This window comes from Oncorhynchus tshawytscha, linkage group LG16 (genome assembly GCF_018296145.1).
Source record: "Oncorhynchus tshawytscha isolate Ot180627B linkage group LG16, Otsh_v2.0, whole genome shotgun sequence".
Taxonomy (NCBI): domain Eukaryota; kingdom Metazoa; phylum Chordata; class Actinopteri; order Salmoniformes; family Salmonidae; genus Oncorhynchus; species Oncorhynchus tshawytscha.
In genome coordinates this window covers 72,514,922-72,528,123 of record NC_056444.1, presented here as the reverse complement: position 1 = coordinate 72,528,123, position 13,202 = coordinate 72,514,922, and the positions used below count along the sequence as shown (strand labels likewise).

The 13,202-nt window shown below is 39.4% G+C and overlaps 1 protein-coding gene across 1 annotated transcript; it reads right to left on the bottom strand.

The window, feature by feature from the left end:
• Positions 1-4,984: 4,984 nt before the first annotated feature.
• On the bottom strand, positions 4,985-10,795 carry LOC112216296 (cerebellin-4-like). The gene is made up of 3 exons (XM_024376185.2): positions 10,097-10,795; positions 8,248-8,364; positions 4,985-7,270 (listed from the first exon to the last, which is right to left on the bottom strand). The coding sequence occupies exons 1-3, from the start codon at positions 10,391-10,393 to the stop codon at positions 7,073-7,075; spliced, it is 612 nt and encodes a 203-aa protein (XP_024231953.1). The 5' UTR covers positions 10,394-10,795; the 3' UTR covers positions 4,985-7,072.
• Between the last annotated feature and the right edge of the window lie 2,407 nt (positions 10,796-13,202).

The window sequence follows — 13,202 nt, the reverse complement described above, 5'->3', positions numbered from 1 at the left end:
CCCACATGCTTCAAGAGGGCCACCATTGTTCCTGTTCCCAAGAAAGCTAAGGTAACTGAGCTAAACGACTACTAACTGAGCTAAACGAAGTGCTTTGAGAGACTAGTCAAGGACCATATCACCTCCACCCTACCTGACACCCTTGACCCACTCCAATTTGCTTACCGCCCAAATAGGTCCACAGACGATGCAATCTCAACCACACTGCACACTGCCCTAACCCATCTGGACAAGAGGAATACCTATGTGAGAATGCTGTTCATCGACTACAGCTCGGCATTCAACACCATAGTACCCTCCAAGCTCGTCATCAAGCTTGAGACCCTGGGTCTCGACCCCGCCCTGTGCAACTGGGTTCTGGACTTCCTGACGGGCCGCCCCCAGGTGGTGAGGGTAGGCAACAACATCTCCTCCCCGCTGATCCTCAACACTGGGGCCCCACAAGGGTGCGTTCTGAGCCCTCTCCTGTACTCCCTGTTCACCCACGACTGCGTGGCCATGCACGCCTCCAACTCAATCATCAAGTTTGCGGACGACACAACAGTGGTAGGCTTGATTACCAACAACGACGAGACGGCCTACAGGGAGGAGGTGAGGGCCCTCGGAGTGTGGTGTCAGGAAAATAACCTCACACTCAACGTCAACAAAACTAAGGAGATGATTGTGGACTTCAGGAAACAGCAGAGGGAACACCCCCCCATCCACATCGATGGAACAGTAGTGGAGAGGGTAGCAAGTTTTAAGTTCCTCGGCATACACATCACAGACAAACTGAATTGGTCCACTCACACAGACAGCATCGCGAGGAAGGCGCAGCAGCGCCTCTTCAACCTCAGGAGGCTGAAGAAATTCGGCTTGTCACCAAAAGCACTCACAAACTTCTACAGATGCACAATCGAGAGCATCCTGGCGGGCTGTATCACCGCCTGGTATGGCAACTGCACCGCCCTCAACCGTAAGGCTCTCCAGAGGGTAGTGAGGTCTGCACAACGCATCACCGGGGGCAAACTACCTGCCCTCCAGGACACCTACACCACCCGATGCTACAGGAAGGCCATAAAAATCATCAAGGACATCAACCACCCGAGCCACTGCCTGTTCACCCCGCTGTCATCCAGAAGGCGAGGTCAGTACAGGTGCATCAAAGCGGGGACCGAGAGACTGAAAAACAGCTTCTATCTCAAGGCCATCAGACTGTTAAACAGCCACCACTAACATTGAGTGGCTACTGCCAACACACTGTCAATGACACTGACTCTACTCCAGCCACTTTAATAATGGGAATTGATGGGAAATGATGTAAATATATCACTAGCCACTTTAAACAATGCTACCTTATATAATGTTACTTACCCTACATTATTCATCTCATATGCATACGTAGATACTGTACTCTATATCATCGACTGCATCCTTATGTAATACATGTATCACTAGCCACTTTAACTATGCCACTTGGTTTACATACTCATCTCATATGTATATACTGTACTCGATATCATCTACTGTATCTTGCCTATGCTGCTCTGTACCATCACTCATTCATATATCCTTATGTACATATTCCTTATCCCCTTACACTGTGTATAAGACAGTAGTTTTTTTGGAATTGTTAGTTAGATTACTTGTTCGTTATTACTGCATTGTCGGAACTAGAAGCACAAGCATTTCGCTACACTCGCATTAACATCTGCTAACCATGTGTATGTGACAAATAAAATTTGATTTGATTTGATTTGATATTTAATGTATTTAGTTATTCTGTCCCTCATTTGAAGGTCAACCCCAACACTGAACTCTCATTTTAATACGGTGAAACTATTCCTTTTTTATTTATTGAACATCTAATAGTCAGCTGGTGAGCTGGTTCTAATCTTTTTGGCAAGTTGCTGGAGTTTTGTGTTGAAAAACTCAGTGGGTCGAGCATAACCAGGGCCTGTCCTTGCCATTCTGCCGCCATAGGCGAGACCCCCCTCCCCTCCAAAACTAGAATAGTCCCAGTAAGCAAAATTACATTAAAAATACGTAGAAGTTGGGTTCAATTTAGGTTCTGAATTAAAGGTGAAAAGGTATTTTCCGTATGTTTAAAATACATATTTTCCAGGACATTGAAAAGGCATCTTTTCCAGACATTGAAAAATACGTCTTTTCCAGACGCTGAAATCAGGTAAATTTTCGATTCTGAATGAAAGCTGAAAATACGTATTTTGCAGATGTTGAAAATATGTATTTTACAGATGTTGAAATCAGGGAACTTTTTGGTTCTGAATGAAAGTTGAAAATAAGTATTTTATAGACATCTATGTTTGGGCCAAATCAAGGCTGGTCCAGACCGGACAAAATCTGAACCAAACATAGACGTCTATGATTGGTTCGGATTTGGTCCGGACTGAACCAAAAACCAATGTCTGTGGATGTAGAAATCAAGACCGGTCCGGAACTTTAACAAAAAAAGAGTCCAAAAGGCGTTGGCATCGGTCCATGCTTACTGAGGTGTAGCCTACAATGTTGCCTGAAATGTTATTTTATGAATGTCCATCGATGTGGTAAGCCTACTGTTTGTAAAACACCGCAAAAAATGACATCCAGACAGGACAAAAAAGACATCCAAAAGATGTTGGCTCGTGCTTACTGGGGTGTAGCCTACCATGTCAGACAGCAATAGAATTGTATGAATCCCGATCCACTCGGAAGGCCAACTGTTTATAAAACAGGCTATTGCACTTGCTTTATTAGTCTTGATTCCTGTGACTAATCAATTTGGCTATTTAAGCTCTGAATATTAGTTACCTGGGGCAGCAGGTAGCCTAGTGGTTGCTGGATCAAATCCCTGAGCTGACAAGGTAAAAATCTGTTGTTGTGCCTCTGAACAAGGCAGTTAACCCACTATCCCCCAGTAGGCTGTCATTGTAAATAAGAATTTGCTTGGAACTGACTTGCCTAGTTAAATGAAGGTTGAATAAATAAATGTGATGCTATCACAAGCCTATTTGCAGTGTTTACACAAATATTTCATTTTATTGCTGTGATCAGCTTGTCAAAATTGTACTGATACAAACTTGAAACCACTGATCATGACAATGGGGTGAAACACCTGGAAAGCAGTTGTGATTGTCCATTTGATTATTTGATTGAGTGCCATTTAGGTTAGGCTATTTGATGGGAGAAACCTGCATGATGTAAAAAGTGTCCGTCTCATTACATAGTCATACATGTTATCTACAGCCAGTAGCCAGTAGGCTAGAGAAAAGGTCACATACTCTTTCTACCATGTCCTATATCTGCTACATTATTTATGTAAGATCATTGTTTTGCGCTGCAGAGATGCATCTCTCCAATAGCACCCTGGAGAGGCGCGCTAGGAATGGATGAGCAAAAATATTGGGCGCCCCTGCATTATCAAAGGGCGGCATCAGCGCTCACCTAAAAAGCCCATATACCGCTGGTTGAGAGAAATTGTCATTTTGTTGTTGTTGTTGTCTTGGTCAGTTTAGCTCAGAATATGCCACCCTCGTCAATCTGCTGCCATAGGCGGCTGCCTAATCCTGTCTAATGAGCAGGCCAGCCGTGACCATAACACGTCAACCCTGTTACCATAGACAGACAGGGTAGAATGTTTTTTACAATTTCATTATTTTTTTTTGTGAAGCTTGCATTCAATTGCCACTCCCTGCTGTACACAACAAGTTTTATTTAATCAACCCTGTCGTCAACCCTGTTACAGTCAACCCTGTTACATTATTTGGCACTTAATAGGACTTTCTATAGTACTTATTTTATTTAACCTCTTGAGATGGAAAACTTATTTTTAAAAGTTGAACATGTGCTCTTTATGACAGAATGTTAAAATTAGGTGAAATCAAAAGGTTTTCTTGACCAAGTTACACTTCTCAAAAGGCACCAAATTGGTGGAACGACCCTGCTAATCAAAGCCCAAGACAGGAAACAGTACCTCAAGAGCAATGTCTCTCTCCGTTCTACAATAGAGATGAATATAAAACTTCTCACTTCATAATCAACAAGCACCTTTGCCAAATTCCAAATAGTTGGCATTATGTAGTGATTAATTATTTGATCATAAACCAATCTCTCTGAGAGAATAGCTGATTCTGAATGTACATAATTTATTCATAGTATTACACCAATTCAAATCAAGATAGTTGTAAGACAGACAGAATGGATTCAGACCCACACTCTAAAACACAGAGAACATGAACGTGGCCCAAATATGGTTATGAAATTATGTTGCTGATAAATCTAATTATTTTCTTCTGACATTATTGTATACCAATAAAGACCACAATTCAACACAGATTTAATTTGAAAGTAATACAATATGCCTGCATGATAAGGCTCTTGGAAATCTCAACAATAATCCATCCATGTTTTTGAACACATATCTGTACCAATGGTTTGTTACATTGATTACATAGCTTCATGTGGTATGTTGAATTCTTCTTGTATCCATAAACAAAACCTATTCGGGGTTGTTCATACAACCACAGTGCATCTACCACCGGGAAATGGAAGATCTTTGTTGAAAAAAAAAAGCATCATATTGGATTGATGCATGCCTAATAACCAGGCTGCTATTATATAATATCATTTATTTTGCTAGTTTGGGTTTCGTGCCCATCCGTTGACATAAGTATAAATTGTTAGGGTAAATTGGCTCTCAATCAAGTGAAGGGGAGTTAGATTCTCAATTGTAAGGGATAGATCATATATTGCAAATCAAGAATACTTTCAATTAAAATCAGTCATACTTCATTTGAGTCACTCAATACTTATCACATTATAGAACCCACAACAGACAATTGTAAACATATATATAAACATATATATATATATATATATATATATATATATATATGTTTAGAATGATATATATATATATGTATATCATTCTGTGCATTCATTAATTTGAAATACAATAGTGAGTTGTATTCTTCTCCAGCGTCCATAATGAGGCCAAGTTAAAGTATTCAGTCCATTATAACATTTTTATTTCACAAATGAGATGTCGCATATCTGGTTAATGTAATACACTTTTACTGTATAGCTACCCTCCAAGGTGTGGTTTCTTGGTGGGAGTTGGAGACATCATTCATGTCTTGAAAGAAAGGAATCCAGTAGTAAAGCATGTTCATTTGAGAGCTGTGCCTAAAACGATCGCACAGTAGGCCTACAGTATACGCACCAACATTAAAGTGACTTGAGTTGCCAGCCGAGGAATTCTGAAATAGGCAAACCATTCATTTCTCTAATGACACACTTTTGAGATCCACAGAGGCATAACATTCACAGACAAAACATATATTCTCACAACCATGATAGTTACAGTATATGCATAGAAAGCAATTGTCAACTCAGGAATATGTTATGAGAAAATCAAACCATTCAGAGTTTAGATAATATAAATCAATAAATAGTGTAGTGCCATTATATTTACTCAGGAAAGGTTTTTGTTGACCATACAATTACATAAGTTGAAGAGTGAACACAACAGCTACTCTATCAATGCAAGATGGCCAACAGGACACTTTCCCCACGTGTATTTCAGGGAGAAAGGTTAGAGAAGGTGGGTGAGATTAAGTTTGTGTGGAAAATGTCTAGTCTTATGGAACTATCTACATTATTCACATTTCACACACCTTTTCTTTACATTTCATCTGTTGATAGATTGGATCAAATAATTATCTTTCAAATCTCCCAATTATTTAAGATATTGTAAAAAACAAACGAATATTGCAAAAATGCACTGTAAACAAATGGTATGAAGGAATTTCACATGGGTTGCAGATGCTACAGGCTATGTGGCAGCCATTGACAACATAGCACATTGAAATCATTGGCTGTAAATGCCAAATCGGTTAATTCAAATAAGCATTTAAATCAAACAAACTATTATGAATAAACCAATGCGTAAATATTCAATTAATAAAGAAATTATTGTGCATAAAATCAAATGTTAACATACAGTATACAATTGTGATCTCTTCAACAAAGTATCACATATGCCTCCACTGAGGCTAACCAACACATGACAGGGAGGTCAATGGTGACGTCAAAAGGCCAGACCTACTGCAGTGTCCAAATCTTGAGCATGAACTTGAGCCTCCAATACTTCGCAGTTCAATGACAATATTGCATCTACAACATCTGTTTAGACATAAATTTGTTTAATAGCCAGATCTCTTCTTGTTATGAGAATGGCCAGACAAAATAAACTTGTGCTGTGGATCTTTGCAATGACCTGCTTCTCTGATGCAGTCCTATGCAATCACAAACGTTTTGTTTTATCAGACGAGACAGGATTTGTCTGGTGTACTCAAACATTTTCTAACTTTCTGGTTATGTCTACTTTCCCAGAGCATTTTATCCCTGACTGTTCAATTTATCTGATTAAAATCTACCTGGTCTTATTTAAAGGTGCATTCAATTATTAATTCAACACCTGCATTGTCAGACTCATATCACAAGTTAATCCTGGTGTTAGAATGACACCCTCCAAATGAAGACAAGTGTGACACTAGTTATCACTTCTACAGAGAGCGTGTGTGACTGTACACGCAAGAAGGGGGTCATTTTATAGTTGGAAGATAGACTTTGCTCTGAATTCGGCATTGTAATATCACACATGCCACACTTGCCAAGAAAAACAAATCCATGTCCCCTATAGGAAAGACATCCTAAAAAGAGACATGGTGACTTAGAAAGGCCTGTCATGTCAACTTTTTAAAAGATGCTAAACATATTCTGGGACTGTTAAGTTTGTGAGGGAAGAATTGTTGTGAAGTGTTGATCCTCTGTTGAAGTTGTCAAGTAACATGAGCAATGAGCTGTACTATGGCATTTTCTGGAGCAGTATTGCATTTGTAGAGGGATTCCCATTCCTATCAAACATCAACTCTTTCCAATGTCGCTTTTCTTCTCTCTGTAGCAATCCTTGACCACGGAACATAATATCATCCATCCTTTAGCTAGATCCAACTGATGTAGAAATGTTTTAACTATACAGTAACAACACATTGTTGATAAAGTCATTTGAATGGTGAGGTTTTCTATCTTTTTACAGAGAGAAAACAAGGAAACCAGAGAACGTAGAGTATTGCCATCCGCCAACTAGATTCCCCTTTTCCAGTTTAAGGTAGACCTTGTCCTCTTTATCCAAAAAGAGCAGAACGCCATTGGTGGCTGCCTCTCGAGTTACGTCTTTGTCACCCGCAAAAGCTGAGATGACAGGTTTCCCATTCAACATTAAGTTCACCTAGATGACCCAAAGAGACAGCAATGAGAAAAAATAGATGAGACAGCGGAGAAATACAGCTAATGTTCCTACAGTTAATGTCCCAATGATATTACTGCATGCCCATAGTCAAACATTGTAATCATCCACAGCTACCTACTGTAGCTATTTGCTATTCACTTCTGATCTTGGTTCAAATATGAACAGTATGCAGAAGCCCTCCCCTTGACAATGTACTTTGAAAAAACAACATAATTTTTTAGCTTAGTTTTGTCACTCTCTTAAATAGCCTGAATAATAAGATGGTATGTTTAATAAACTAATGTAGTCTCCTCCCACTTTTCACACCGTTAGAGAGCTCAGAATTCACCAGGATTAGGACATTCGCAATGAAACTACTGGAAATTGAGGCTACAATTGTGCAAACATACATAACCAAATTAGAAGATTAGCCATGCAGTGGCTGTGATTTCCCATGATTGTTTTATAGCGGGCGGCAGGGTAGCCTAGTGGTTAGAGTGTTGGACTAGTAACCGGAAGGTTGCAAGTTCAAACCCCTGAGCTGACAAGGTACAAATCTGTCGTTCTGCCCCTGAACAGGCAGTTGACCCACTGTTCCTATGCCGTCATTGAAAATAAGAATTTGTTCTTAAACTGACTTGCCTAGTTAAATAAAGGTTAAAAAAAATAGTACATTAACACAGGTAATTTGCTCATCTATTGAAATTAAGTTATTTGTCAGAGATGTGTTTCAGCTTCCTCTCATAACCTGCAGTGCACCATTCTGTCAATGCAAATCCAATATGTCCAAATAGTCCAGAATAGATTTATGTGACACATGTGTCATGACACAATACACTGTTAATAACTCCATTACAAGGCCCTTTCAAAGAATGTAGCCATAGCAAATGTATATCAAATTATGTCTCTGGGGAATCAAATTATATCATAACTGGAGCTAAATTGCTGAATCAATTAGGCCAAAACAAATTGCTTACCTGTATAGTCTGGCTCTGGTACACTTTTATAACATGAAAATTAAAACTGTAGATTCCTTTTCTGGGTGACAAAAACACTGACTCCAATGTGAAATAGTTGCCTATATTCACAAGAACCTAGAGAAAGAAGAATAAGGCATTTTAGAAGGTGAATAAATATTATCCTCAATGGTTCAACTAACTATTCAAATAATTATGGCTCAACCACCAGCTGTTCATCTGGTGACACTCAAATTAGGGTGACAAGACTGTAGTGTTAAACCTGATATTTCAGCAGTCGTAGACCCCTCAACTCCTTAGAGAAAAAATTTACTGACAGTTTTAATCATGTGATGTGACATTCCATGCAGCCTGTGACTCAACCTACAAGACACAAAGAGATTTGCGAGTGTAACTTCAATCAAGCACATCGCCACAAACCTCTAGGACCAACTGCCAGATATAGAGTTAATGATTCTTTAACAACAGCGATGACTAAAAACCCCAGCTGTAATCTTGCCCAATAGGCTTCCAATTAGGCAGATTCAGCCAATGATTTATGTAAAGTCTTGGCTATGTTGAGGTGATTTATGTAAGGTTTTGGCGATGAAGAGGTGATTTATGTAAGGCTTTGGCGATGAAGAGGTGATGTATGTAAGGTCCTTCTAGTTGAGGTGCCACCAGGAGTTGTACTATCACAGTGATTTTAGGATAAAATATTTTGCCTGTGAGGTGGTGGGGCCCCCCAACCAAATCTTGCTTAGGGCCCCCAAAATGCTAGAAATGGCCCTGGTACCACCCAATCAAATTGATGAAGCCAAACCAAGCATCTCTATCATGTGTGTGTGTATGTGTGTATATGTGTGTAGACATGTTTAACTATTCTTGTGGGGACCAGAAGTCCCCACAAGAATAATAAGCAAACAAACATTTTACCAACTGGGGACATTTTGTTGGTCCCCACAAGGTCAAATACTATTTCTAGGGGGTTTAGGGTTAAGGGTAGAATTAGTGTTAGGTTAGAATTAGTGTTAGGTTTAGAATTAGGTTTAGGAGCTAGGGTTAGTTTTAGGTTAGGTTAAGGTTAGGGTGGGTGTGTGTGTGTGTGTGTGTGTGTGTGTGTGTGTGTGTGTGTGTGTGTGTGTGTGTGTGTGTGTGTGTGTGTGTGTGTGTGTGTGTGTGTGTGTGTGTGTGTGTGTGTGTGTGTGTGTGTGTGTGTATATGTCTGTCTTTCGAGGGGGTTGGATCAAAAGCAAAAATCTATTGCACAAGGACTGGGAAATGTTATTGGTTGCCTCTGAGAACAGTATTGATGTATATACTGACTCGGTGACTGAGTTCATCAGGAAGTGCATAAATTAAATCAAAATCAAATTTAATTTGTCACATACACATTGTCACATACACGTGTGTAAAGAATGAGGGGTAAATTCAGGTGCATGTGTGATTGTGACAGGGAGTGTGCTATGTCCTATTCTCAGATGAACCCCTACCATTGCTTCTGCCTGCTGGTCATATATATCCCTTTATTGTGTTTGATCACATGTGAGCTATACCCATTATTGTTGATCAATCATTAAAATTAAAATAAACCAATCAGTCAATCAATAATGAATTATTATTGATACATGTAGGTTGCTCTCTAAATCAACTGTTAGACCCCTCCAAATATTTTTGTTTTGTTGTATTATTTCAATTTAGTTTTGCTGGGGGAAAAACCTGCCACTAAATCCTCAATTACCTATGTAGCCTAAAACGTGGATCCTACACAGCATTGCAGCGCAGTTTTATCACGGCAATTTTGATGTTATAAAGTTGAAGTAAAATGAAACATTATCTACTATCTTAAAAACATACAAAACCGTCTTACTTGGTCGAAGTATATGATTCTTGTTTTATTGCTCATCTCCGACGGTTCGTGGTTGTTGCTCCGGACCGCAGAAAAAGCGATTTTGGAGTTTGCAGCACGTACCGAAATACCAAGAGGAGAGGACGAGCCCTTCCAATCCGTAGTCGGATTAGAGTCGCAAACCACAAGACATTTGCCCTCCAGGACTACAGGCTCCGTGTCATTCTGAGCTCCCACAAACTCAGAGATCAACGCCAAACTGAACATAAGAACAAGAGAGTTTACCATCACCTTGTACAACAACCGTAACAGACCCATTTTTAAAAAAAGACTCCGGTTGAAGTTCCGAGTCCTCCTCTCTGGTCCCCCCGTCGCACACGTTTCTGACGAGTTAAAATTCTTATTGGATCCACCCGTATGCTATATTGGTGAAAGACATATTTTCAACAACATCCAGATCTTCAAATGTTGACAATTGATTGAAATGAAGATCCAGTTTATTTTCTCTTTGTCTCATTTTCTTTTACATGATGTTTGTGACTAAAATAATAATCCGAAATAGGTGGCTGCATGAGGGCTTCAATCTAAGGAGAAGAAGCGCAATGACTGGTTGATGCTCTGCGACTCCAAATTACGCGGTATGACTGCTAGTCCCCGTGGTGATATGCCTACGCACGGTCAAGACGCATTCATTTACCAACGTATGTATGCAAATATTTTTCACACAGTTCGTTTTTCTTCTATTATGCATCTTTATCGCCAGGTTTTTATCTTGACATATTCCTCACATCAGTATTTCTGTAGCCTATACCTGACCTCGTTCAAGAAAGTTACAACAATGAGATTGGATACATAGTGGATGCAAGCCAAGGTATGGACTAGACTGTTAATCAATTCAATCTTTGGTCATAAACATAATTGTTTGGAGCTGAAACAAAGCTTTTTGTTTAGAACAGTGGATATGTGGTATTTATTTACCACAAACGTATAATAAGCGGTCTTTAAACAATTAACCCTATAATAAATATTATTTAAAAAAGAGTCCCTTAATGACACCAAACTAACCTGAATGGATCCATTAAATGGTATGGAATCCACTTAATGGAATTACAACGTTTTACACTCTTCTGCATGTAGACTGGTTGCACCCTCTGTTCAGCTATTACATGTCATGACAAGAGTGGCAAGGAGTGGAATGTTAGCTAAAAAGACTGTCAAGAGTATGATGCTCTGTTGTATTATACAAAGCTGTTATACAAAGCAAATCTGTTCCACGTTGGTTCAACATTGTTTTATTGAAAGGACATGGAAACAACGTTGATTCAACCAGTGTGTGCTCAGTGGCTGGTGTGTGAAGAGAGGCCTCTATAAAATTGCTCAGTTTTTGACTTTGGAACAGAGCACAAATTGAATGAATATTCCAACAACAGCCCCCCAGCAATTAATTAATTTTAAAACAAATGCAATCTATAGAGAGGGGAACAAAACTGTTTTGTCATTGGAATTACAGACTCTGGGGCTTTATTAAAAATAGAAATCTCGCTGGCAATTATTGCCTATTCAAAATAAATGATAGGATATAGAGATTTTAAACAATGGCAATGCTGCTTAGCCCCATTATAGGCCGACATACCTCACTGTAAACTGACTTGCCACATAGTGCATACTTGTCACGTTCTGACCTTTATTTCCTGTGTTTTGTATTTAGTTAGTATGGTCAGGGCGTGAGTTGGGTGGGCAGTCTATGTTTGATTTTCTATGATTTGGGGTTTTCTATGTTTCGGCCTAGTATGGTTCTCAATCAGAGGCAGGTGTCATTAGTTGTCTCTGATTGAGAATCATACTTAGGTAGCCTGGGTGTCACTGTGTGTTTCTGGGTGATTGTTCCTGTCTTTGTGTTTTGCACCAGATGGGACTGTTTTAGGTTTTCTCACATTTGTTGTTTTTGTTAGTTATCTCATGTGTAGTTTCTTTATAAATTAAAGAATATGAATAACCACCACGCCTTTGGTCTGCCTCTCCTTCAGATGAAGAAAACCATTACAATACTGTACATTAGTCACTGTAACAATGGTCCTAACAACAGCTGGTTAATGGTAACCACTGAATTTAGAGTAAAACTATTGGGTCAAAGAACCATCAGTTATGACATAATATTGACTGGCTGTTGAATTCACCTCAGACAGTTGTATGATCAGTGGGAGGGAGACATGTAAGCCATTGGAGATTGTTCAAACTTGGGCCATCACAACATGGTCAGCATTGGACACTTCAAGAGGCTAACAATCTAGGGATAAAAATATTGTACTATATTGGTATATTATTGGTCACAGAGGCACTGTGAATGGTTGTGGGTCTTTCTCTTGTGATTGTCTGTCTGTACAAGGTACTTCCGTGACATTGCAATACCCTGAACTGTCTGGGGTAAAGAAATAGGCTAGCGGCAGGTAGGCTAGTGGCAGGTAGCCTAGCGGTTAGAGAGGTGAGCCAGCAGTCAGAGGCATCACCCCAAAACCTGTGTGTGTGTGTGTGTGTGTGTCTTTCGGAGGGGTTGGATCAAAAGCAAAAATCTAATTGCACAAGGACTGGGAAATGTTCTTGGTTGCCTCTGAGAATAGTATTGATGTATAGACTGACTCGGTGACTGAGTTCATCAGGAAGTGCATAAATCAAATCAAAATCAAATTTGATTTGTGACATACACATGTTTAGCAGATTTTATTAAAGGTGTAACGAAATGGTTGTGTTTCTAACTCCAACAGTGCAGTAATATCTAACATTTCACAACAACACACACAATCTAAAAGTAAAACATTGGAGTTAAGGAATATATAAATATTAAGATGAGCAATGTCAGAGAGGCATAGACTAAAATACAGTAGAATATAATATAGTATATACAGTTGAATTCGGAAGTTTACATACACCTTAGCCAAATACATTTAAACACCCACACCCAATGGGGAACACCCATTTGTGACCAAGCTTTAACTTCCTGGCTGATGTCTTGAGATGTTGCTTCAATATATCCACATGATTTTCCGTCCTGATGATGCCATTTATTTTGTAAAGTGCACCAGTCCCTCCTGCAGCAAAGCATCGCCACAACATGATGCTGCCACCCCGT

Coding starts and splice junctions, on each gene's coding strand:
- LOC112216296 (XM_024376185.2), bottom strand. CDS start 10,393: ATGGGTCTGTTACGGTTGTTGTACAAGGTGATGGTAAACTCTCTTGTT. Junction 8,365..10,096: donor GAATCATATACTTCGACCAA/GTAAGACGGTTT, acceptor TTCTTTCTCTAG/GTTCTTGTGAATATAGGCAA. Junction 7,271..8,247: donor ACCAGAGCCAGACTATACAG/GTAAGCAATTTG, acceptor TGGGTCATCTAG/GTGAACTTAATGTTGAATGG.